Here is a 27,968-nt window from a genome sequence, read left to right as displayed (position 1 = left end):
AACCGCTGGACAACAAGCTTGACTTTTGTAATAAAGACTTTTTGTAAATAAACACTGAGGTTTGAGTTCAGATGAAACTGTTGATGCACGGAGGATTTCTCTGAACTTTGGTCCCCATCGTGGGCCCCTCACCGTTTGCTCTTGTGTCACTCGTATTGATCACAGGTCAATGACCCTCCTCTTCCTGCTGCCTGTCCGGTTCGGGGGGGCGTTTATAGCAGGGGGCCGTCTCTCCCGTGTTCACAGTTCGCTGAGGGCCACACACGGTCAACATGGGCCGGTGGACGCTGCACGTTTTGTTCCTCGTCTTCCTCTTTGGCTCCGATGGTCAAATGCAAAACCAACGAAGGTACCGCTTAGTTTTCTGCACTCGCTTGTCTTTAGAATGTGGTTTGTTAAATAACTGTCCTACTCGCAAACACCCGCGAAGACACGTGTGTGTGTGTGTGTGTGTGTGTGTGCGTGTGTGCGTGTGTGTGTGTGTGTGTGTGTGTGTGTGCACGTGCATCGATCTCTTTTGCTGTTGAAAACCTTTCATCATAATGAATCTGAATTTGACCCACAGATTTTCACCAATAGGCAAATACTGGGAGATGCACGAGTAAGTAACCGAGCTGAATACAGTATAGAAATGACACGTTGAATTAAAACATTAACGTGTAAACGTGAGCATTGTTCAGGTTGCTCCTGGTCAGTCGGAGGTTATGTGACAGGAGACACTGAATAGATCCACTCTCTTTATTGTATTGGATATTTCCTGCACTGCTTTTATGATTTCTTCGATTTTTTTGTGTTTGAAGTTTTCATTTCCTAAATTAATGCTCGTTCTGTCCACAGCCGACAAAAACCAAGGTCCACGGTTAGTTCTTCACCGAGGTACAGTGGATATTAATACCACCCTTTTTATACACGTTTTACTGTATATTGTTCTCGCTCTTTTTAAGACTACCAGTTGTATTTGTGTCCTCTTCTCACATCTCAACATAAGGATCGCAATACTTTTCTCACACTGCCCGGAATATATTTATGTTGCGAAGAAAAACAACTTTATACCTTTTCTTTTCAAAAGTCCTAAAGCCTCAACTTGGCCGGTGTTTTGTCATCTTGGATTATGGCTTTTTCCGTTTGACTCCAAATGGACCATAATTCACTAAATGAACATCATGCTGTACTGAAGAAGACTTGAAACGAGAGACTGAGACCATAAACTCATGTTTACAACGTTTACTGAGGGAATAAATCAAGAGAGAAGTAGAGTCATTTCCTCATAGACGTCTATGGGAGCAGAGGAGTCGCCCCCTGCTGGTCACTGCAGAGAAGTAGTCATTTCCTCATAGACGTCTATGGGAGCAGAGGAGTCGCCCCCTGCTGGTCACTACAGAGAAGTAGAGTCATTTCCTCATAGACGTCTATGGGAGCAGAGGAGTCGCCCCCTGCTGGTCACTACAGAGAAGTAGTCATTTCCTCATAGACGTCTATGGGAGCAGAGGAGTCGCCCCCTGCTGGTCACTGCAGAGAAGTAGTCATTTCCTCATAGACGTCTATGGGAGCAGAGGAGTCGCCCCCTGCTGGTCACTACAGAGAAGTAGAGTCATTTCCTCATAGACGTCTATGGGAGCAGAGGAGTCGCCCCCTGCTGGTCACTACAGAGAAGTAGTCATTTCCTCATAGACGTCTATGGGAGCAGAGGAGTCGCCCCCTGCTGGTCACTACAGAGAAGTAGTCATTTCCTCATAGACGTCTATGGGAGCAGAGGAGTCGCCCCCTGCTGGTCGCTACAGAGAAGTAGAGTCATTTCCTCAAAGACGTCTATGGGAGCAGAGGAGTCGCCCCCTGCTGGTCACTACAGAGAAGTAGAGTCATTTCCTCATAGACGTCTATGGGAGCAGAGGAGTCGCCCCCTGCTGGTCACTACAGAGAAGTAGAGTCATTTCCTCATGGACGTCTATGGGAGCAGAGGAGTCGCCCCCTGCTGGTCACTACAGAGAAGTAGAGTCATTTCCTCATAGACGTCTATGGGAGCAGAGAAGTCGCCCCCTGCTGGTCACTACAGAGAAGTAGTCATTTCCTCATAGACGTCTATGGGAGCAGAGGAGTCGCCCCCAGCTGGTCGCTACACAGAATGCAGGTGTTCAGGCACTTACATCGGTTTCACTCTGCACAGTTTGCTGCCTGGTTAAAGCAAATTAAAACATGAATCAATTGTCGTGAAGTGTGTTTTGCATGTGCAGCTAACCTGCTTGACTCTGACTAGAAGTAGTAGTACAACTAGTCGTGTGTCAGTAGTACCTGAAGTTGTGGCTCCACCTCCCCGGTTACTCCCCGCAGGTTCACTCTGCTGGCTCCAGACCTGCTGAGGACGGACAGCCAGGAGAACATCTACCTCCAGGCAAACGGCGTGTCCACCCCCGTCTCCGTCACCATCACCGTCATGGACTTCAGAAGTAGAGCGATGCTCCTGCTGGACTCCATCACGCTCAATGTGGACAACGGGTTCCATGCTCTCAAGGCGATCCAGGTGACTCATCAGGGGCAACAATCTTTGTGTGTGAAGTATTTAAAACACGATATGGATCTGCCAGCGTAAAGCATGAACGAATTGTGATGTCGGGAATCAGACGATCAGTGACGAGGTTACTTCTGCTCTACATCACGGTGCTTTCCTTAATCTGTAAACGTCCTCTTCATCTTCCCCGATCTCATCCAACAGCTTCCCTCCGATGGTTTGAATCCCGAAGAGAAAGAGAACAAGTTTGTGTATCTGAAGGTGGACTTCGGCGGCTTCCACTCCGAGGAGAGGGTGCTGATGGTGTCCTTTCACTCCGGGTACATCTTCATCCAGACGGACAAACCCATCTACAACCCCGGAGACACGGGTGAGGACGCGAGACGCCGACGAAGAAACAAACAAACAGCAAAACACAAACTACGAGAAAGACTTTAGAACAAACACATTTCAATGCAAGATGTCAGGAAGGTCTAAGCTGTGATACCAGATACTGTAGATGTTCTGGTCAAAGTGGCAGTGATGATTCACACCTACATCATCATGAACAAATATTGATAATATTTTGATAATAAACTATTATTTAGTTTTGTCCATTTTTTTTCTCTCCAGTTCGATTCAGAGCCTTTGCGTCCTCTTTGTCCTTTAAGGCCTTCGACAGCTCCGTCACCATAGATGTTACGGTAAACAAATACGATTAGTAGATTAATCGATGAGCCATTTCAAGAGTGGTGATTGATCGGGACAGCCTAGACCTGTTGGGTTTCCATCATATTTAGAGGTTACTTAATGAACCAGTTCTATGTCTCAGAACCCGGACGGAGTGGTGGTCAAACAGGTCTCCAGGGTCCGGCCTGCAGACGGCGTCTTGGACGACACTCTTCCTCTCTCTGAAATTGTCAAGTAAGATCAACTTCTTTGCCTCATCCACGAACTGCAAACTGCTCAGAGATTAAAATGCGTCTATTTAGACCAAGAATGAACTGAATGCACAATACGTACGAGTCTAATTAAGACAATACGTCCGTCAGGAATTAACAAGAAGACTTGTTGCACAATAACGTGTCTCAAGGAACAACCTTTAGAAAAGACGTTCCTGGTTCCCAGAGGATGAACTCGGCATGCTTTGTTCTGTGATGTTTCTCTGTGCCAGTGAAGGAAAATGGACGTTGACAGCAAAGTTTGACCACCGGCAGCAGAACACGTTCACCTCTGAGTTCGAGGTGAAGAAATACGGTACGTCGGGTCCTCGTGGTACCACGAGGAGATGTTTCACCTCCAGTGTGATGTCTAATGAAAGGAATGCTTCATGCTTCTGGCGTGTTGTGCTTCAGTCCTTCCGGCCTTCAACGTCACCCTGACGCCCAAGAAGTCCTTCCTCAACCTGGAGGACAGCGAGCTGCAGGTGGAGGTCTCGGCCAGGTCGGTCAAATACTCTCACAGACCAAACACCTGCTGGTCCTGCTGCTTCATAGTCGTAGTTCACCGTCCACATGTAACATCTAGCGTTCCTCCTCCCACACTGACTCACGTTGTTGTCATGGCGTCCCAGGTACCTGTACGGGGAGCCGGTTCAGGGGACGGCCTACGTGGTGTTTGGGGTGAGGATCAACCAGGAGATGAGAAGGTTGCCTTCAGTGAAGCAGGTTTCAAACGTAAGTCACTCATTGCGGTGAAACGTTGCCACCACATCATGCGAGCTTCACGCATGATGTTCATCTATATCGGTTCCCCCAGCGAACCTGCAGCCTCCATAACGTCAGACGTCTTCTGCGTTCTTCTCCTCCTGCAGCTGGACGGAGGAGTCGTCAGTCTGAGCATGGAGGAGATCAAGAGAGTTTACCCCAACGTCAAGTCCCTGGTGGGCAACTCTGTGTATGTGAAGGCCTCCGTGCTCACCAAGTCAGGTTAGTCCTTCACGAGAGGGACAGGAAGTCCTCATTTACATCAATGAAGCCACTGAAACACCGAACGCTGGATTTATTCCCTCAGTGAACGTTGTAAACATGAGTTTGTGGTCTCAGTCTCTCGTTTCAAGTCTTCTTCAACACAGCAGGATGTTTATTTAGTGGATTATGGTCCATTTAGAGGGAAACAGACCATAAATCAGGGGGCGCTTTAGCTACCTGTTAATATCGTGACTGGAGTTTGTTCTCTGAGTTTCAGCCCTTTACCCCGAATATGTTTATTTACCATCAAGTCGTCGTTGCTGAAGTTGTTTAGGTTTTATGTTTCTAGATGTTCAACCCTTCAGCTCTGGTCTCCTCTGCAGGCGGCGACCTGGTTGAAGCTCAGAAGACGGGCATTAAGATCGTGGAGTCTCCGTATGTCCTTTCCTTCAAAGACGTACCCAAGTTCTTCAAGCCGGGCCTGCCCTTTGACCTCACAGTAAGGACCGGCTCCTGTGTCCGCAATCCATCTCCTAGAACTAGATATGTGGTCATGTTTTGTCCAGGAAACCTGTTTGGTTCATTTGAAATCAAAAGCGTGTAAAAAGTACATCATTTCATCCCGTCGCGTCAGATCGAGGTGAACCACCATGACGGCTCCGCGGCCCGGAACGTTCTGGTCCACTTTGGGCTGCTGAAGGAGCCCATACTCGTCTCCTCGGGCAGCACCAGAGTCGCCGTGGACATGCCCGCTGGTGGAGGCCCTCAAACCATCACGGTCAGTGTGACCGCCGGACCTTTAGACCAGTGATTCTCAAAAAGAAAAAATAAATAAATAAACTCATCCTGTGATTTTATTTTGAAGGGACTTTTTTAATGCAGCGGAGTGTCGGTTTGTTTGCCGGCTCGTCCGTCCATGTTTTCAGCAGCGTGTGCCAGGTTTACTTCATTTATTTTGAATTTGTGCAAAAGCTGCTCCTCATAGTGTTTTTCATCGATCCGTTAAAGTCATTTGAGTCTTTTTTCCACTTTTCGGTTTGTGCACGAAAGCTGTTGAGTTTGTTTGAAATGGCTGAAGAGTCTTAATTGTTTTGTATGTTGTAATACAAAGTGTCCTTAAGATACACTTTGGGATTTTTATCTAATTGACTGTAAAAGGGAATAGTTCCCTCTCCAGCATCGCTACCAGCTGGCTCTTTTGTGTGTTTTGTTGGCAGACGTATTCTGTCTCAGGTAGTATTTGGGTCGCGGCTTGTCATTAAGGGGTGATGGTGGGTCCCGGAGCCAGACCAGTTGAGAACCACTGCTTTAGACTATTAATCATCAAGTTCCACTCAGGATCTGCTCTGGTCCTCCTCTCGCTTTACACCTTCACATCCTTTCACTTTAATATCATTTTTGCAAAGTCCAGATTATGTTTTTCTCCTCAGATTCTATAATTAGAAAAACCTCTTCACAGCTCACATAAAGTTCGTATTGAGCTGAACATCCAAACCCATCACACCAAATCGGAGGAATCCAGCTGTCCTGTGCATTGACTTAGAGATTCAGATGATGGAAAATACAACTAAATAAACAAGTTACTGAACAATAAAGGCCGATTATCTCGGATCCTCGCTTCTTTCTTCCGTCCCAAACCTCTGCTTCGTTGTTGTGTGTCTCCCAGGCTGAGACCGTGCAGGCTGACCTGAGACCAGAGCAGCAGGCCAAGCACCAGGTCACCGTCCGGCCGTACGCCGCCTTCGACCCGCGCCAACAGAACTACCTGCACATCTCCACGCCGACCAACGCCGCGTCTCTGGGAGACCGACTCCCGCTGAAGCTGACCGTCGCGCCGGCCAACCCGACGCACCGAGCGCTCGTCACGCAGGTCACCTACCTGGTGAGACGCCGCTCCGCCGCTACAACGCCGCAGTGAAACGCGAACAACAACAACCCGTCGTTCCCCGAACTCCCCCAGGTGCTGAGTAAAGGCAAAATCCTCGTCGGCGAGCGCGCGGATGTGACGGGTCAGCAGGTCACCAGCGTCGGGCTGACGGTCACCCCGGAGATGATGCCGTCGTTCCGATTCGTGGCGTTCTACGTCATTCCCTGGGAGGGGCGGGAAGAGGTGGTGTCGGACTCCATCTGGGTGGATGTGGCCGATTCCTGCGTTGGAGGGGTGAGCGATCAGCAGCAGGGTGGTGCATTTGTAGTTTGACCGTCTCAGTCTCTTCATCTCAGCTGCACAAATTGCAGATGCAGAGACTCACACAGTGAGTTTGCATCACGGTGCTTCTAACACGCGTGTGAAAATCAACTGATTGTGAAGTATTATGTGTGTGTGTGTGTGTGTGTGTGTGTACTGTTGTATCTTCCAAAAAGCTACTTGAGCAACAAATGTGGATTAACAAGCCGCTGAAAATAGTCCGAAAAAACTCTGATTCCGAACCACAAACCACCCAGTCGATCAGGATTAGTTCTCCAGTCTTTAGTCCATTTGACCTGCGCTGCCTTCCAGCTTAAAGTCGGGCCGGCGGACGGCGTTCATCGAGACTACGCGCCCGGGAAGAACTTTAAATTTCAGGTCCGCGGCGATCCGGGGTCAAAGGTCAACCTGGTGGCTGTGGACAACGCTGTGTATCTGCTCAACCGGGACCGACTTACACAGAGGAAGGTGTGTGTGTTTTAGGATGGGACCTTAAGCACTAATTTAAACACTTTTTATTTGACCAATTAAACAGTGTTTTGTTTCACAGAGTTCATATATATTCACATTACATGGTGTTAAAAGTCAATGGGTCATTTTTTGGTCAATCAGTGTTGATGAGGTACACAAGCTGAAGCCTCTCGTCTACTCGTCCTCAGATTTGGGGCACGGTGGAGCTCGGCGACATGGGCTGCACCCGAGGGGGCGGCAGAGACGCCACATCCGTGTTCTCGGACGCCGGACTGCTCTACGCCTCCAGCGCCGGGGTCAGAACCCAAACCAGACAAGGTAACCCGGTTAAAACAAAACCCCTCAGGACGTTCAGGGCTCACTCAGCAGTCGCTCACAGGGACTCGTGTTTGCTCAGTGAAGCGTTCTGTCCGTTGTATCAAAGGCTGACGTAATAATAAAAGTCCCCACTGAAACCTGGAGATATTTGAACTACTACTAGCGACACGTCTTCTATTGCAAATAAATACAATCATAAGTAGAAGATAAATCTTTTAATAATCAGTAATTGTTACATTGTCAGATTGGTCGCCGGTCGTTAATTAGATACTTCTTTACATTTCAAAAGGTTTTTCCTTGATAGAGACATGAAATATACAAAAAGGGTCCCATGTTCTTGTCTTCCTCAGTCCTGCAGTGTCCACGCAGCGCCAGAAGGAGGCGCTCTGCCGAACTGTTGCGGCGTAAAGCCCAGCTGGGTGAGCTCAGAGAGCCAATGAAATGTCCAGTTAATGTAAATGTGACGCTTTGGCTCTGTTAAGCTTTCCCCGTCCCCCGTATCCACTTGCCGTCACGACGCCTGACTGACGCCTCCTTCCTCCTGCAGAGGACCATTACAGGGAGCAGCTGCAGCGGCGCTGCTGCCGGGACGGCCTGAGGGAGATCCCCATGCGCTACTCCTGCACCAGGCGCTCCCTCTACATCACCGAGGGCTGGGAGTGCATGAGGGCCTTCCGCTACTGCTGCGCCACCTTCAGGGACCAGGAGTTTAACACCGAGATTCCCACCACGGTGCCCCCCTGGACCACAGCGCCCCCCACCACCACCACCAGCAGGCCCAGACCCACTTATGTAGCCCGTCCTTTTGGGAGAATGGATGTGTCTGTGCACAGAGGCTTTGGTAATTACTCTATTTCTTATTAGCATTATTATAACGCCAACTTAATGAGTTGTTTGTGTGTGTGCCGACATACTAAAAGCTCATGTATGTGAAACTGAGTCCACCTAGAACGAGAGCGTGTTATGGAGCGAGCTCACTCCCCGGTCCTGGCTGCACGACCTGAAGCTGAACTGCAGTTGACCCATTCAAACGCAAACAAAATGGCAGAAAAGGAGGCGGAAGATGAGGAGGAGGAGGAGGAGGAGGAGGAAGAGTATCTGGACGAGACTCAAGTGTATCTGCGATACAAGTTCTACGAGTCTTGGCTGTGGACGGACGTTCACCTGCCCGACCGAGCCGAGGCAGACGGGTGAGAAAACACTAAAGTTACTTAAACAGCGTTTGATAAATATGTTTATTTTGTTTATTACATTCATGAGCAAAACAAACTGACGTGATAGTGTGGCGCCGTTCAAAGTGAATTTGAGAGTCGAAAGAAAGGACAACAAGTGCACGCCGACCCGCGTGGACCTCCAGCATCAGACCTGGAGGCCAGATGAGGTCCTAAGAAAAATGTATTTTAATTTCATTCAAATACTAAAACTTGCATCTTTACCGGAATTGTGAATCGCTTCATGTTTTCTTGAATATTTTTCACATTAATGACAAAACATATTTAGACTTGTTTTTCAAAACGTTTCTCGACGTAACATATTATATCCTGGAATTGTTTTCCAATTTTTTTTAACCTAAAATATTTGAACTTTATTTCAAAATTGACCGAATATTTAAAAAAAATAGAATCCATGATGTTTTCAATAAGATATATTTTTTTTCAAAATAATTTTCGGCCTTGGATCCATCCTGTCTCCTCATTCAGTAAACCTACAATAAGAAGAGGAGATCTTTATGTTCATGTTCATGTGGAGGACCTGAGTGCGACTCGGTTTCAGTATCTGGTTGAACGAGGTCATCGCTCCACTCGGGTTAACCGACGTGTTGTAACGTGTTGTAACAGTTCACGGTTAAACATCCCCCCCCCCGAGAGTCCAAACCCGATAGCGATGCAACGTTATCTGTCTGATAAAAAGCTTCTGGCTCTGCTTCCAAACATCGCACGGTGAACTCCAGCATTGCATCATGTTCTGTTTGGTTAGTTTTTGCCCAGAAGTTAAACCAGCAACACAAGAGGCAGAGAAACACTAAATAAAACAGGAAGAAGCCAAACAGCAGAGCAATGGGTGGGTCGTGTTTAAAAAGTGCCTCATGAAGAAGAAGGAATCTTCATCAGACTCCTGCATCACGAGGACAATCGTTACATCTCCCGCCACGACGGTGCTGATCCATACGAGCAGAAAGAGACTCAAGACGACCACTGAAAAGCACAAAAAAGCAACCGCCCATCCATGCATACAGCCGTGCTCCACCTTCTCTGGTTACACCTTCCTAAAAGCGATGACACACATGTGAATCCCATCAACAGGTTGGCGTGGAAGGACCTGGAGCTCCCTTTACCGGACAGCATCACCGAGTGGGGGCTTCTGGCCGTCAGTGCATCACCTCACACAGGTACACACGGCGCTTGCTGTGGGAATACGAGTCAGGTAGCAAACTGTTGTTCTCATTGGTCTCATGGACGGGTCAGCTGACCTCCATGACCCCGATGAACGGGCTCAGTGTTTTTCGCGAACCCACCGACCGACTTTTGATGTTGTTTGCAAAATGTGTGTCACGTGTTCACTGGAACTAACTCGATGAAAACTGGACTACAAACACTTTGAGATGTCAACAACCGTCACCACCTTTACGTCTGAAAACAGTTCTTTTTGTGTCCAAGTCGCTGAACTTTATATTGTAAAAGAAACATTAATCCAAGGCTCAACAAAGTGACCAGACTTTGCAAAAACATTCCACAAGTTCAATCAATCAATGGATGAAGTAATGAAGTTAAAACGCACTGACATACGTGCAGAAGCCTCATCTCTCTCTCTCTCTCTCTCTCGCTCAGGCTTCTGTGTTGCGGAGCCGTACAACGTGAAAGCGTGGAAGCGTTTCTTCGTGGACCTGAAGCTGCCGCATTCAGTGGCGAGGAACGAACAGGTGGAGATTAAAGCGGTGGTGCACAACTACGGCTACGACGACGTGCATGTAAGAGAATCCCCTCACAGCTCCGTCACCTCCTTCTTATTCATCCGGACAGTAGAGAACATTTAATTCCACATGCGTAGCCTCATTTCATTTGCTACAAGCTGAAACTCTGTTTGGATGCTTTTTAATGCAGCGTTAAAAATACGTCTCTTAATCATTGAATTAATTAAACATATATATGAATTTTGTCTACCGCACAGACGGAATATTAGAAGCGGACGTGATCGTCGTGACGTCCCCATTAGCTTGTGGACTGCCGTCTTTAAGCCGAGTGTTGTCATCTTGGAATTCGACCATCACACGGTGTTTGATTATTTGCATCTATAAACGAAGGTCACCATAGTTGGAATGCAGAAGTTTGACAAAGACACGGCGGATGCATCTGTCAATCACAGTGAAGCCGCCTGCAGCATCCTGGGTTTATTTCACTATGAATGGGCATTAAAACACAAAAAACAGATAGTTTTGCAGTATTAACATTAATTGTAATATTTTGTGGTGATTCATCCAATAGCTGTCCAGACATTTCACTTATGGTAGAAACATGAAAACCAGTCAGGGGATCCGGGTTCAGTCTGTTTCCTCTCAAAAGGTCATTTAATAAAACAGGTTTTGAATAAGAGAACGTCGTGCCTGGATCTGCGTCCAGGTCCGGGTGGTGCTGATGAAGACAGAAGGTATTTGCAGCATCGCCTTCAAGGACAAACACACGCAGGAAGTGACGCTGCCGGCCGGCTCTTCCATCGCGGTGCCGTACACCATCGTGCCGCTGGAGGTGGGGAAGCTTCCTCTGGAGGTGGCGGTGGTGGCCAGAGACATGAGGGGGTCGGACCGGATGCGGAAGCTCCTCCGGGTGGTGGTGAGTCCCTCCTGGTGACGGAGGGGTCTTTGTCCTTCTAACAAAAGGAAAGAGTGTCCTTCCTTGAACACAGCAGAGTACAGATGTAAAGGAGGGAACTTTCTCTGAACAGCTGGATGGAGTGCAGAAGACTGAAGTTTGGACCACCGTGTTGAACCCGTCTGCTGAGGGAGGTAAGAAGATCGCAGCCATACGTCACTTCCTGTACACGCACCACGTGTACCACATGTCTTCAAGTTCAGGGTGGAAAGTCCTGATGTTTGACTTTGTGTCTCCTCCGTCTTCTACAGGGACGCAAACTGTTCGTGTGGGGAAGATGGACCTGGAGTCCGTTGTGCCGAACTCTGTGCCGGAGACAATAATCAGTGTCAGAGGTCAGTCGCTGGTGCTGAGGCTTGACGGATGAACCCTGGAGAGCGCTCTGATCCCCGATTCCTCCGTCAGGCAGCGTGTTGGCAGACAGCATCGATAACTCCATCAGCGAGGACTCCCTGGCCTCTCTGATCCGGATGCCCGGCGGCTGTGTGGAGCAGAACTTGGCGAGCATCACGCTGCCGCTCATCGCCTCCCTCTACCTGGAGCGGACCAACAACTGGGAGAGTGTGGGGGTGGATCGCAAGGCCGAGGCTCTCCGCTACATCAGGAAAGGTGTAACTGAGGGAAATAAAGTAACATGAAGGGCTACATGGGCGGAAGGATGGCGGTAGAACAGTGGATGGATGCCTAAATATATTGGTGGATTGGTTGCTGGATACAGCGATGGATGAATCGCTGGACTGATGGATAAATGAATAAAGAGATTGATTGACACAGGTGAGAGGTTGGATGGATGGATGGACAGATGGATAATCCCATACTTAGATGAGTGGATGGATACTTTAATACACAGGTGAGAGGTTGGATGGATGGACAGATGGATAATCTCATACTTAGATGAGTGGATGGATACTTTAATACACAGGTGAGAGGTTGGATGGATGGACAGATGGATAATCTCAAACATAGATGAGTGGATGGATGGATACTTTAATACACAGGTGAGAGGTTGGATGGATGGACAGATGGGTAATCTCATACTTAGATGAGTGGATGGATACTTTAATACACAGGTGAGAGGTTGGATGGATGGACAGATGGATAATCTCATACATAGATGAGTGGATGGATGGATACTTTAATACACAGGTGAGAGGTTGGATGGATGGACAGATGGATAATCTCATACTTAGATGAGTGGATGGATGGATACTTTAATACACAGGTGAGAGGTTGGATGGATGGATGGACAGATGGATAATCTCATACATAGATGAGTGGATGGATGGATACTTTAATACACAGGTGAGAGGTTGGATGGATGGATGGACAGATGGATAATCTCATACATAGATGAGTGGATGGATGGATACTTCAATACACAGGTGAGAGGTTGGATGGACAGATGGATAATCTCATACATAGATGAGTGGATGGATGGATACTTTAATACACAGGTGAGAGGTTGGATGGATGGATGGACAGATGGATAATCTCATACATAGATGAGTGGATGGATGGATACTTCAATACACAGGTGAGAGGTTGGATGGACAGATGGATAATCTCATACATAGATGAGTGGATGGATGGATACTTTAATACACAGGTGAGAGGTTGGATGGATGGACAGATGGGTAATCTCATACTTAGATGAGTGGATGGATACTTTAATACACAGGTAAGAGGTTGGATGGATGGACAGATGGATAATCTCATACATAGATGAGTGGATGGATGGATACTTTAATACACAGGTGAGAGGTTGGATGGATGGATGGACAGATGGATAATCTCATACTTAGATGAGTGGATGGATACTTTAATACACAGGTAAGAGGTTGGATGGATGGACAGATGGATAATCTCATACATAGATGAGTGGATGGATGGATACTTTAATACACAGGTGAGAGGTTGGATGGATGGACAGATGGATAATCTCATACATAGATGAGTGGATGGATGGATACTTCAATACACAGGTGAGAGGTTGGATGGACAGATGGATAATCTCATACATAGATGAGTGGATGGATGGATACTTTAATACACAGGTGAGAGGTTGGATGGATGGATGGACAGATGGATAATCTCATACATAGATGAGTGGATGGATGGATACTTCAATACACAGGTGAGAGGTTGGATGGACAGATGGATAATCTCATACATAGATGAGTGGATGGATGGATACTTTAATACACAGGTGAGAGGTTGGATGGATGGATGGACAGATGGATAATCTCATACTTAGATGAGTGGATGGATACTTTAATACACAGGTAAGAGGTTGGATGGATGGACAGATGGATAATCTCATACATAGATGAGTGGATGGATGGATACTTTAATACACAGGTGAGAGGTTGGATGGATGGATGGACAGATGGATAATCTCATACATAGATGAGTGGATGGATGGATACTTTAATACACAGGTGAGAGGTTGGATGGATGGATGGACAGATGGATAATCTCATACTTAGATGAGTGGATGGATACTTTAATACACAGGTGAGAGGTTGGATGGATGGATGGACAGATGGATAATCTCATACATAGATGAGTGGATGGATACTTTAATACACAGGTGAGAGGTTGGATGGATGGATGGACAGATGGATAAGCTCATACATAGATGAGTGGATGGATACTTTAATACACAGGTGAGAGGTTGGATGGATGGATGGACAGATGGATAATCTCATACTTAGATGAGTGGATGGATGGATACTTTAATACACAGGTGAGAGGTTGGTTGGATGGATGGGTGGACAGATGGATAATCTCATACATAGATGAGTGGATGGATGGATACTTTAATACACAGGTGAGAGGTTGGTTGGATGGATGGGTGGACAGATGGATAATCTCATACATAGATGAGTGGATGGATGGATACTTTAATACACAGGTGAGAGGTTGGATGGATGGACAGATGGATAAGCTCATACATAGATGAGTGGATGGATGGATACTTCAATACACAGGTGAGAGGTTGGATGGACAGATGGATAATCTCATACATAGATGAGTGGATGGATGGATACTTTAATACACAGGTGAGAGGTTGGATGGATGGGTGGACAGATGGATAATCTCATACATAGATGAGTGGATGGATGGATACTTCAATACACAGGTGAGAGGTTGGATGGACAGATGGATAATCTCATACATAGATGAGTGGATGGATGGATACTTTAATACACAGGTGAGAGGTTGGATGGATGGATGGACAGATGGATAATCTCATACATAGATGAGTGGATGGATGGATACTTCAATACACAGGTGAGAGGTTGTATGGACAGATGGATAATCTCATACATAGATGAGTGGATGGATGGATACTTTAATACACAGGTGAGAGGTTGGATGGATGGATGGACAGATGGATAATCTCATACATAGATGAGTGGATGGATACTTTAATACACAGGTGAGAGGTTGGATGGATGGATGGACAGATGGATAATCTCATACTTAGATGAGTGGATGGATGGATACTTTAATACACAGGTGAGAGGTTGGTTGGATGGATGGGTGGACAGATGGATAATCTCATACATAGATGAGTGGATGGATGGATACTTTAATACACAGGTGAGAGGTTGGATGGATGGATGGACAGATGGATAATCTCATACATAGATGAGTGGATGGATGGATACTTCAATACACAGGTGAGAGGTTGGATGGACAGATGGATAATCTCATACATAGATGAGTGGATGGATGGATACTTTAATACACAGGTGAGAGGTTGGATGGCTGGACAGATGGGTAATCTCATACTTAGATGAGTGGATGGATACTTTATTACACAGGTAAGAGGTTGGATGGATGGACAGATGGATAATCTCATACATAGATGAGTGGATGGATGGATACTTTAATACACAGGTGAGAGGTTGGATGGATGGACAGATGGATAATCTCATACTTAGATGAGTGGATGGATACTTTAATACACAGGTAAGAGGTTGGATGGATGGACAGATGGATAATCTCATACATAGATGAGTGGATGGATGGATACTTTAATACACAGGTGAGAGGTTGGATGGATGGATGGACAGATGGATAATCTCATACATAGATGAGTGGATGGATGGATACTTTAATACACAGGTGAGAGGTTGGATGGATGGATGGACAGATGGATAATCTCATACATAGATGAGTGGATGGATGGATACTTCAATACACAGGTGAGAGGTTGGATGGACAGATGGATAATCTCATACATAGATGAGTGGATGGATGGATACTTTAATACACAGGTGAGAGGTTGGATGGATGGATGGACAGATGGATAATCTCATACTTAGATGAGTGGATGGATACTTTAATACACAGGTAAGAGGTTGGATGGATGGACAGATGGATAATCTCATACATAGATGAGTGGATGGATGGATACTTTAATACACAGGTGAGAGGTTGGATGGATGGATGGACAGATGGATAATCTCATACATAGATGAGTGGATGGATGGATACTTTAATACACAGGTGAGAGGTTGGATGGATGGATGGACAGATGGATAATCTCATACTTAGATGAGTGGATGGATACTTTAATACACAGGTGAGAGGTTGGATGGATGGATGGACAGATGGATAATCTCATACATAGATGAGTGGATGGATACTTTAATACACAGGTGAGAGGTTGGATGGATGGATGGACAGATGGATAATCTCATACATAGATGAGTGGATGGATACTTTAATACACAGGTGAGAGGTTGGATGGATGGATGGACAGATGGATAATCTCATACTTAGATGAGTGGATGGATGGATACTTTAATACACAGGTGAGAGGTTGGTTGGATGGATGGGTGGACAGATGGATAATCTCATACATAGATGAGTGGATGGATGGATACTTTAATACACAGGTGAGAGGTTGGTTGGATGGATGGGTGGACAGATGGATAATCTCATACATAGATGAGTGGATGGATGGATACTTTAATACACAGCTGAGAGGTTGGATGGATGGACAGATGGATAAGCTCATACATAGATGAGTGGATGGATGGATACTTCAATACACAGGTGAGAGGTTGGATGGACAGATGGATAATCTCATACATAGATGAGTGGATGGATGGATACTTTAATACACAGGTGAGAGGTTGGATGGATGGGTGGACAGATGGATAATCTCATACATAGATGAGTGGATGGATGGATACTTCAATACACAGGTGAGAGGTTGGATGGACAGATGGATAATCTCATACATAGATGAGTGGATGGATGGATACTTTAATACACAGGTGAGAGGTTGGATGGATGGACAGATGGGTAATCTCATACTTAGATGAGTGGATGGATACTTTAATACACAGGTAAGAGGTTGGATGGATGGACAGATGGATAATCTCATACATAGATGAGTGGATGGATGGATAATTTAATACACAGGTGAGAGGTTGGATGGATGGATGGACAGATGGATAATCTCATACTTAGATGAGTGGATGGATACTTTAATACACAGGTAAGAGGTTGGATGGATGGACAGATGGATAATCTCATACATAGATGAGTGGATGGATGGATACTTTAATACACAGGTGAGAGGTTGGATGGATGGACAGATGGATAATCTCATACATAGATGAGTGGATGGATGGATACTTCAATACACAGGTGAGAGGTTGGATGGACAGATGGATAATCTCATACATAGATGAGTGGATGGATGGATACTTTAATACACAGGTGAGAGGTTGGATGGATGGATGGACAGATGGATAATCTCATACATAGATGAGTGGATGGATGGATACTTCAATACACAGGTGAGAGGTTGGATGGACAGATGGATAATCTCATACATAGATGAGTGGATGGATGGATACTTTAATACACAGGTGAGAGGTTGGATGGATGGATGGACAGATGGATAATCTCATACTTAGATGAGTGGATGGATACTTTAATACACAGGTAAGAGGTTGGATGGATGGACAGATGGATAATCTCATACATAGATGAGTGGATGGATGGATACTTTAATACACAGGTGAGAGGTTGGATGGATGGATGGACAGATGGATAATCTCATACTTAGATGAGTGGATGGATACTTTAATACACAGGTAAGAGGTTGGATGGATGGACAGATGGATAATCTCATACATAGATGAGTGGATGGATGGATACTTTAATACACAGGTGAGAGGTTGGATGGATGGATGGACAGATGGATAATCTCATACTTAGATGAGTGGATGGATACTTTAATACACAGGTGAGAGGTTGGATGGATGGATGGACAGATGGATAATCTCATACATAGATGAGTGGATGGATACTTTAAAACACAGGTGAGAGGTTGGATGGATGGATGGACAGATGGATAATCTCATACATAGATGAGTGGATGGATACTTTAATACACAGGTGAGAGGTTGGATGGATGGATGGACAGATGGATAATCTCATACTTAGATGAGTGGATGGATGGATACTTTAATACACAGGTGAGAGGTTGGTTGGATGGATGGGTGGACAGATGGATAATCTCATACATAGATGAGTGGATGGATGGATACTTTAATACACAGGTGAGAGGTTGGTTGGATGGATGGGTGGACAGATGGATAATCTCATACATAGATGAGTGGATGGATGGATACTTTAATACACAGGTGAGAGGTTGGATGGATGGACAGATGGATAAGCTCATACATAGATGAGTGGATGGATGGATACTTCAATACACAGGTGAGAGGTTGGATGGACAGATGGATAATCTCATACATAGATGAGTGGATGGATGGATACTTTAATACACAGGTGAGAGGTTGGATGGATGGGTGGACAGATGGATAATCTCATACATAGATGAGTGGATGGATGGATACTTCAATACACAGGTGAGAGGTTGGATGGACAGATGGATAATCTCATACATAGATGAGTGGATGGATGGATACTTTAATACACAGGTGAGAGGTTGGATGGATGGATGGACAGATGGATAATCTCATACAGAGATGAGTGGATGGATGGATACTTCAATACACAGGTGAGAGGTTGTATGGACAGATGGATAATCTCATACATAGATGAGTGGATGGATGGATACTTTAATACACAGGTGAGAGGCTGGATGGATGGATGGACAGATGGATAATCTCATACTTAGATGAGTGGATGGATACTTTAATACACAGGTGAGAGGTTGGATGGATGGATGGACAGATGGATAATCTCATACATAGATGAGTGGATGGATACTTTAATACACAGGTGAGAGGTTGGATGGATGGATGGACAGATGGATAATCTCATACTTAGATGAGTGGATGGATGGATACTTTAATACACAGGTGAGAGGTTGGTTGGATGGATGGGTGGACAGATGGATAATCTCATACATAGATGAGTGGATGGATGGATACTTTAATACACAGGTGAGAGGTTGGATGGATGGATGGACAGATGGATAATCTCATACATAGATGAGTGGATGGATGGATACTTCAATACACAGGTGAGAGGTTGGATGGACAGATGGATAATCTCATACATAGATGAGTGGATGGATGGATACTTTAATACACAGGTGAGAGGTTGGATGGCTGGACAGATGGGTAATCTCATACTTAGATGAGTGGATGGATACTTTAATACACAGGTAAGAGGTTGGATGGATGGACAGATGGATAATCTCATACATAGATGAGTGGATGGATGGATACTTTAATACACAGGTGAGAGGTTGGATGGATGGATGGACAGATGGATAATCTCATACTTAGATGAGTGGATGGATACTTTAATACACAGGTGAGAGGTTGGATGGATGGATGGACAGATGGATAATCTCATACATAGATGAGTGGATGGATACTTTAATACACAGGTGAGAGGTTGGATGGATGGATGGACAGATGGATAATCTCATACTTAGATGAGTGGATGGATGGATACTTTAATACACAGGTGAGAGGTTGGTTGGATGGATGGGTGGACAGATGGATAATCTCATACATAGATGAGTGGATGGATGGATACTTTAATACACAGGTGAGAGGTTGGATGGATGGATGGACAGATGGATAATCTCATACATAGATGAGTGGATGGATGGATACTTCAATACACAGGTGAGAGGTTGGATGGACAGATGGATAATCTCATACATAGATGAGTGGATGGATGGATACTTTAATACACAGGTGAGAGGTTGGATGGATGGACAGATGGGTAATCTCATACTTAGATGAGTGGATGGATACTTTAATACACAGGTAAGAGGTTGGATGGATGGACAGATGGATAATCTCATACATAGATGAGTGGATGGATGGATACTTTAATACACAGGTGAGAGGTTGGATGGATGGATGGACAGATGGATAATCTCATACTTAGATGAGTGGATGGATACTTTAATACACAGGTAAGAGGTTGGATGGATGGACAGATGGATAATCTCATACATAGATGAGTGGATGGATGGATACTTTAATACACAGGTGAGAGGTTGGATGGATGGATGGACAGATGGATAATCTCATACATAGATGAGTGGATGGATGGATACTTCAATACACAGGTGAGAGGTTGGATGGACAGATGGATAATCTCATACATAGATGAGTGGATGGATGGATACTTTAATACACAGGTGAGAGGTTGGATGGATGGATGGACAGATGGATAATCTCATACATAGATGAGTGGATGGATGGATACTTCAATACACAGGTGAGAGGTTGGATGGACAGATGGATAATCTCATACATAGATGAGTGGATGGATGGATACTTTAATACACAGGTGAGAGGTTGGATGGATGGATGGACAGATGGATAATCTCATACTTAGATGAGTGGATGGATACTTTAATACACAGGTAAGAGGTTGGATGGATGGACAGATGGATAATCTCATACATAGATGAGTGGATGGATACTTTAATACACAGGTGAGAGGTTGGATGGATGGATGGACAGATGGATAATCTCATACATAGATGAGTGGATGGATACTTTAATACACAGGTGAGAGGTTGGATGGATGGATGGACAGATGGATAATCTCATACTTAGATGAGTGGATGGATGGATACTTTAATACACAGGTGAGAGGTTGGTTGGATGGGTTGATGGATCCACACAAAGAGCTATATGGTTGGATGGATGGTGGATGAATACATTCATGAATGGCTGGTTGAATATAAAAATGGATAAATGTCTGATCAGACACCTTGATGTTGGATGAATGATACATTAATGCATGAATGGCTGGTTGGTTGGTTGGATGGACCAATAACTGAATTGGTGGACTGAATGAATACAGCAGAGGATTTAAGATGTATCTCTCTGCTTCACATCTTTGAATTCTTCCTCTTTCTTCTCAGGATACCAGAAACAGCTGGCATACAGGAGGAGTGATGGCTCCTACCCCCCCTACAGGAGGGAAGGTGCAAGCACATGGTACCTTTTTATATTGACGTTTTCCTTTAATTAAAATGTGCTGATTTTTGCTGTGCCCAGTTCTGAAATAGAATACTCTAAAGAGCATTTCAAAAGTCAGTACGCGTCACCATCGTTCAGTTCCTCGTCACTTGACCTGTTTGACATGTGACCTGATGAAGTTCTAATCACGGCCCGTCTGATTGTCAGGATCACGGCTTACGTGGTGAAGGTTTTCTCCATGGCTCACTCCACCACCGGCATCGACGAACAGCAGGTGTGCGACCCGCTCCTCTACCTGGTGAACAACAAACACCGGCTGCCCGGAGGGAACTTTGTGGAGGACAACCCTGTTTACGATACTACCATGACGGTGAGCCTTTCTTCTTTCCTTTCACACGGCCCTCGGTTTGTTTTTCTCCTTTTAAATCCTTTTTATAAATAATTATCACGTGCATCTTTAGTCCAGTTTCCATTTGACACCAAACAGAGCAAGTAACTCTTCAAGAGCTGCCACGTTGCATCAAGTATTTTACTTTGTGTACCCAAAGATGTCCTTCACTACTGAGCTATTCAGGCCTTTCATAGGAGCCTCTTGCTTGTGTCTGCAGGGCGGTCTCCGTGGTGACGACCCAGAGGTGACCCTGACAGCCTTCGTCCTCATCGCGCTCTCTGAGGCCAAGCAGGCCGGGATCACTTGCACCGGTCCGAACGTAGAGGTACATTTCATATGAGCTAATAGCTCGCTGCTCCTACCGACCGGATTGTTGTCCATTAATCAGTAGCTGTACCTTTTAAAATAGTGTCCTCCACATGTGCCTGCTGCAGGCGGTTATCGGTGAGACGGCCGAGTACCTGAGGAGAGCGCTGGGCGCGGCGGGGAGGAGGCCGTACACCGTGGCCATCGCCTCCTACGCGCTGGCTCTGCTGGGCGAAGCTCAGCCCTTCAACCCGACTCCATCTTTACTCAGAGCTGCAGCTGCAGGTTCCTCAGACACTCGTCCAAATGTTGATCCTGTTATTCACTAAATACTATTACTGCTCTTGTCAAATTGCTGCAGTGCTTTGCTTCAGTGCTGCTCCTCCTTTCTGTTTCTACAACCTCCATCAGCTCTCAGTTCATCACTTTCTATGGAGAAGAAGCTCAGACTGCCCCTCCTCAAATAATCCATCGATCCCCTCAAAGCGCCGCGTCGTTGCTCCCGCTCTCCCTCCTCCCTCTAATGTGTCCTCTCTCCTCCAGGCGGCAGCCACTGGCTCGACACACACAACCCCTTGTTCACCTTGGAGGCGACCGGCTACGCTCTGCTGGCGCTGGTCAAGCTGGGGCGCTTGGACGAGGCCGCTGCGCCCTTCAAATGGCTGAACAGCCAGCGGAGGAGGGGGGGCTCTTTCGGCTCCACTCAGGTGAGGGCCGGGGCGATACCGGTGGTCCGGGCTCTGATTGGTCCACCCGCTGAACGGCGTTTCCTTTACCCCGTTTCTATCAATGAGGATGAGCTACAAACAGAAGCTCCACCATGAGAGCGCTGAACTACACCCTGAAACAGGAGGAGACAACAAAACTAGAACGGTTCTGACCTTTGAACTGCAACTTCAATGTTTTCATGCAGTCAACCAGAATCTGGGATTTTTCTGCCTTTTTTAACACAGTGAAATATTTTACAGTTGAAGCCACATAGTTTTCAACGGTGTCTTGCTGTAGGCTGATACTAATATTTATACTTGTATACTTTATATTTGTTTAAGTGTTCAAAAAACTATACAGATGTTTTATTTATTACTTTTATGGATAAATATACCAGTATCATATCGTATTTGTGGTATTGTATCAAATTCCGTTATCGTATCGTAAGTATCGTGTATCGTGATATTTATGTCGTGTATCGTATCAAAGTCATAAATTTGGTAATCAAGTAAATTACACAGCTGACGAATCAGAATCTGAATATATCGACCGTTGAAATAAAGAAGTGGCCACAATGTACAGAAAGTCCCAGCTGTCTAGTAACGTGTGGTGAACGGCTTCTTTAGGGCTCAGAATGCGTCCCGAGCTTCTCTCTCCACACCAAGATTGTATCTCAAAGTGAAAGTAATGATCTGAGTTAAATGTCCTTCAAACCCCCTTCTGGGCGCTCTGTCTCCTCCTCAGTCCACCATGGTGGTGCTCCAGGCGCTCTCAGAGTATCTGATAAACAAGCCTCCTCCTGGTGACCTCAGTCTGGATGTGGACGTCCGGTTGACGGGACGCAAGGAAATCCGTTACCATTTCAACCCCCGGACGGCCTACGCGGCTCGCTCCTCCAGGGTGAGAGAGCCTCAACGTGACAAAGGGAAAAGTGGACTCACCCACTCGTTTTTCCACCGCCATTTTGAAGGGCGGCGTCTTTGTTTGTGCAGCCCAAAGGGAGAGCAGAGTACAACTGAGTGACGTCTCATCTGTCAATGCAACGTTCCGGTTAACTTTCATGAAGCGAAGAAACACTGAAAGGTTTAAAGTCGTGAGACAAAAGACAAAAACAAACGAACGGTAGCGACCTGTTAGTCACAGTAAGCCCCGCCCTTAAATACTAATCAGGGATTTTAGTCAGCTGTAACAGTGACAACACGTAATGTGCGTAATGTGTACAGCAAAGGTCACCAAGCCAACTGTGATCTGAAGTCATTCTGTTCAAAACGTCTTCTTCTCCGGTGCTTCTGCTCCGCAGTTGCCGGCTAATCTTGATTTGGAAGTCGAGGCTCGGGGGAACGGAGAGGGGATTCTGGAGGTACGATGACGCAACCACCTTCAATTCAGCAACATTTCGCTTTGATCTTTTACCCAAACATGATTCAAAAGTTGAGTCAATGATGACCAACATTTAAAACATCGCACAGAAATATAGAACTTTTCTCCTCAGTGGTTAATTTTGCATGTGTTGTCACTTCCTGTCACTTTGACCTCAGGTTGTGACCTTTTACAACCAGCTGCACGAGGTGGACGATAAGACGTCCTGCAAGGACTTTGAGCTCCTCGTCACTATTGAAGAATCCAGCGGTAAAAGGCTGATAATTTTACAATTCATAATTTATCATTTTCTCTTTTAGTACCACAAAGGCATTATAACATTTTACAAAGTGGAAAACAGTCCAGATTGTTACATTTCCTTGATATACTGGAAACTTGCAGCATTATTCATGACATAATAACACAAACATGGTTAAAATCATAATTTATAGAAAACTAAGCAAAAAATTATGTCAAAAGTGGACATTTTATCAGCATCCATAATGTGCTTTACAAACACACAACATGTAAGATAGTATTATTGACAAACAGATTTTAGTACATTTTATTTATGGTACTTTTTATAATAATGTAAATATTTAAAGAGGCAAAATAACAAAAAAATATGAGTCGATGTACAAAATAATAAAAGAAAAGAAAAACACAATTCAACACAAACTGGACATTTGAAATGATTTGTTGTATTAAATCATTTTTTATAAGAATAACACACTGTGGCACAACTGAACGTCGTACAGAATCGGCCACATTTAATCAGCAACCAAACGTCAGCACAGTGAGAAGCGCTTATTTTCTGTCTCGCTACAGAAACGCCTCCAGCTGATGTGGAGAAATCCTACCAGATGAGCATCAGAGTGAGGTGAGACACGTCCTCGTCCTTTGTGTCTTTGGGTGGAAAGCTGCTGCGCCGTGTTTGCTCAGTGCTGCTCCCTCTCCTCCCCACAGGGCTTTGGGACCCACAGATGTGCGGATGGTGGTCCTGGACATCAGCCTGCCGACCGGCTTCAGCCCAGAGACCTCCGACCTGGAGAAGGTGACCAGCCTCGACTGACGGATCAACAGTAGAAAAGGGATTTTCATTTCCTTAAACGTGTCTGAAGTTATTGTCTATCGCAGAAAGAGGTTACATGATGATGAATGATGAAGTAATTACGTATTCATGTACAATACTATAAACTATTTGTCAGTGTCGACATCGTCAGAAGAACAACACTGTTTTTTGGTTTCGCTTCAATCCAAACGTGCTTCTGAGGAGACTTCTAGTGTCTGTGAGGAGATAAGATCAGACCATTACAGCCCTGCAGGTTCAATGGACACAAAACACACAAGTTATTCACAAAATGACCCGTTTGTTCGTCTCCCCGACAGAAAAGAAGCCGACTTCCCGTCCGATCCTTTCAGGTTAAGTCGTAACTGATTCGTTTGTTTGTCTTCGTCCAGCTTTCAAACTCAGTGGACCGTTACATCAACCACTTCCAGGTTGTCGATAACCTGAGTGACCGAGGCTCTCTGATCATCCACCTGTTCAAGGTAAAACATCACGTGCTGACGTTTTCCCCCAATGAGAACAAAGCATCTACTATCTATTCCCAACCAGCAGGTACCTCGATAGGACCCGCCCCTTTCTACTTCCTGTGTCGCTGTGCTAAATTGTCCTCCCCGTTGTCCCCCAGGTGTCTCACAAAGAGCCAGAGGTCCTGATCTTCAGGCTGCAGCAGCGCTTCAGAGTGGGCCTCCTGCAGCCGTCCTCGGTCACCGTGTACGAGTATTACAACCCAGGTAGGACCGACCCCCTCCCATCGGGGGGAACCCACCTGAGGCCAGGTGAAAGGTGGTGACAGGTGTGCTCCTCCTCCTCTCAGATCACCGCTGCAGTCACACCTACACCCCCAGGGAGGACCGAGAGGAGCTCTCTCAGATCTGCAGGAACGACGCCTGCCGCTGCGCGCAGGGTAGAAGCTCACAGTCTGCGGCGCTGCGTCAGTGGACGTGTCTCCACTCGTAGTTCTTCTCAATGGCTGCTGATTCTTCCCTCTGCTCGCCATCTGCAGGCGACTGCTGCGTCTCCAGGAGCGACAGTGAGAACGTGCCCCACCAAGAAAGAGAGACGTTTGCCTGCAAGACTTTGCACCACGGTACCAAACACAAGCACACACACACACGCACACAAGCACACACACACAGCTGAGGTTTGAGTGTAAATGTTCAATATGAGTCGATAGTGTCACTTTCTGGAATGCATCTGTACGGCTGTGTATCTGTTTTAGGTTTTTTCTTAACATGAGGATAAAGAAACGTTCCATTAGACTTAGTTAATAATTCTGAAGTTTCCTCAGAACTGTGTCTTTAAACTAATATCACAATCCCTTCATTCAATAGAATATGCATGTGTATGTTTTTGCATCAAACATTCATATATGATTAAACATGACAACGGATTCTCACCTTTGGTATAAATTAAGATACTTATTAATTAAAATACTAATATCTGAGTTTGAGTAATGAGGATGAATCTAGCTCATGTCTAAGGAATCTCAACAGGCATTATAACATTTTAAAATGGATCTATTTGAGTTAAAGGAGGAAAGTTAGACTGTAGAAATACTCAAAAGAGGAAATTCTGCATTTGAACTGGAAGTGAAAACAATTTGTGAATTTCACAACGGGACCAGTAAAGGTTGATATTTACCATAACAATATAATCAACGGATGTATTTGTTAATTATTAGGGCCATTAACGCGTTAATCAATGCGATTAATGTGACTGAGATTAATGCGATAAATACCTTAATGCAGTTAATGCATCTTTCTTTACTTCTGGTCTTCCAGTAAAAAATAAGCTACTAAACAACCTCCCGCAGGGGGTCAAACAGACCACTTTATGCATCGCTAGGCTAAGCTAGATGCTAAGCTAAACTAGCTGCTAAGCTACTTCCATCTCAACATCGACCCTGCAGACGACCACCACTGTGTCTAAAAGAACAAAAAACTTAAACTGCGATTAATTAGTCTATTTTTAATCTATTGACAGACCTTTTAATTACATTTTGTAGGTCATTAGCTGAACGAATTAAGACTCCTCCTCTCATCACGTGATTCATTTGACCTCCAGCGGTTTATTTGTGCTTCAGTTTTCAAGGTTAAGGTGCTGAACGTCAGCCAGAGTTACTACGACAAATACGAGATGGAGATCACACAAGTTATCAAACTGGGTGAGTCAATGTCTGTGTGTCTTTGAGGAGCATCAGCTCTTCTTCTGTTACATAAAGCATCGCTCATTGTTATTTAATGAATTGTTTATTACCAGGAGACTTTTAAGTAAAAGACCTCGTAATGATGAACAAAGAACTTTTTAGGATGTTTTTAAAACACCAGAGTCACACTTATATTTATAGCTCTTTTATTTGGTGGATATAAGAAGCTGTGTGTATCTTGTGAATGTGAAGGCATAGAGGCAGGAGTTGAAGTGGGCCAGAGGAGGCTTTTCATGTCTCATGGAGGCTGCAGAGACGGACTGGTCCTGAACCAGGGCTCCCAGTACCTCATCATGGGGCCCACAGAGGACCAGTGGAACGCTGACGCTGACACCGGCAGGTAGGACGAGGAATGACGTGGACGTCCAGGGCTTTATTTCTACTCTACGTGCATATTTCAGGAGCCTCGTCTCCCTCCAAAGGACGTCCTCGCCATAAAAGTCATGATGGCGGCTCGATTTAGGACTCATGAGAGTAAAAAACTGTTCCTGGAACACTTGTTTGTACCCGAGTGGTTGAATCAGTGTCAACGGGTCCTGTGGGGGTCTGAGATGTTGGTGGGGACATATTGTGGAATCCCACCTTCAGACAGGGAGCTTCTGTCAGGCGGATAGAAGCTAAATAAAAAAGCCCATTTGCTCTCACAGACTGAATGTGAAGGTGGATTTACTTGCAGCTGAAGTGGCAGCCATGTTTGTTTGTTACGGACGTCTTTCTCACAGAAGCGTTAAAGCCGACCTACAGAGTTTAACCTCCTGTCTCTGTCCACCAGGTCCGTCTACGTGTTGGGGAAGGACACCTGGGTGGAGCGCTGGCCGTCGCCCACAGAGTGCTCCAGCACTGACGGCCTGTCAGATAAATGCCGGAGCCTGAAGGATGCGGCGACCGAGCTGTCCGTCAACGGCTGCCGGCTGTAGAGCCGCTTTAGTTCTTTCTCTTTGCAGAAGGATTCAATGCAAATACAGTCAAAGTGTCCAAAAGCCTGTCAGAGACACGTTACGTCCTTGTTACCTGTGAAGGTCAAACCAGCAGCTGCTGAAACAACCATTCATCCATTTAGACGACAAGGAAACAGCTAAAAGAGAAAATAAATGAATAAACACCTCAATGTGTCTATTGGATGTTTTCTTTCCACCTTCTGAAGGTTTGGTCTCTTTACCAGTGCATGAAAACAACGATCTGCCTGACGCCTCTCTGCTAAAGTTATTATAACTAATAAATATTAACCAGTAATAA

The 27,968-nt window shown here is 45.4% G+C and overlaps 1 protein-coding gene across 2 annotated transcripts; it reads left to right on the top strand.

Moving 5' to 3' along the window:
* The first annotated feature begins 163 nt into the window (after positions 1-163).
* On the top strand, positions 164-27,840 carry LOC120824575 (complement C3). 2 transcript variants are annotated; one of them, XM_078079807.1, is made up of 43 exons: positions 164-349; positions 566-601; positions 838-876; positions 2,329-2,518; positions 2,711-2,876; positions 3,119-3,189; positions 3,318-3,409; positions 3,660-3,742; positions 3,841-3,928; positions 4,059-4,161; positions 4,299-4,413; positions 4,779-4,894; positions 5,030-5,173; positions 6,062-6,277; positions 6,356-6,556; positions 6,896-7,051; positions 7,243-7,372; positions 7,723-7,791; positions 7,920-8,213; positions 8,322-8,562; positions 9,676-9,761; positions 10,201-10,340; positions 10,990-11,199; positions 11,312-11,372; positions 11,490-11,573; positions 11,644-11,847; positions 20,636-20,711; positions 20,901-21,063; positions 21,302-21,409; positions 21,519-21,675; positions 21,934-22,097; positions 22,843-22,998; positions 23,399-23,458; positions 23,637-23,727; positions 24,286-24,337; positions 24,424-24,511; positions 24,919-25,008; positions 25,152-25,257; positions 25,341-25,430; positions 25,530-25,613; positions 26,610-26,690; positions 26,925-27,072; positions 27,505-27,840. In XM_078079807.1, exons 1-43 carry the CDS (start codon positions 273-275, stop codon positions 27,647-27,649), a joined length of 5,271 nt encoding a protein of 1,756 aa, XP_077935933.1. In that variant the 5' UTR covers positions 164-272; the 3' UTR covers positions 27,650-27,840. The 2 variants fall into 2 exon arrangements, with proteins under 2 accessions (XP_077935933.1, XP_077935932.1); XM_078079806.1 differs by having other exon boundaries at positions 8,313-8,562.
* Positions 27,841-27,968: the final 128 nt, after the last annotated feature.

The sequence above is a fragment of the Gasterosteus aculeatus genome, chromosome 9, assembly GCF_964276395.1.
Source record: "Gasterosteus aculeatus chromosome 9, fGasAcu3.hap1.1, whole genome shotgun sequence".
Classification (NCBI taxonomy): Eukaryota; Metazoa; Chordata; class Actinopteri; order Perciformes; family Gasterosteidae; genus Gasterosteus; species Gasterosteus aculeatus.
The sequence above is the reverse complement of the archived record's forward strand: the minus strand, read 5'-3'. Positions and strand labels throughout refer to the sequence as shown.

Excerpts from the sequence above, each read along its gene's own strand:
- LOC120824575 (XM_078079806.1), top strand. The coding sequence starts at position 273 with ATGGGCCGGTGGACGCTGCACGTTTTGTTCCTCGTCTTCCTCTTTGGC. Across the intron at positions 2,519-2,710 it reads ATGCTCTCAAGGCGATCCAG|CTTCCCTCCGATGGTTTGAA; the intron begins GTGACTCATCAG and ends CTCATCCAACAG. Across the intron at positions 11,373-11,489 it reads GAACCCGTCTGCTGAGGGAG|GGACGCAAACTGTTCGTGTG; the intron begins GTAAGAAGATCG and ends CGTCTTCTACAG.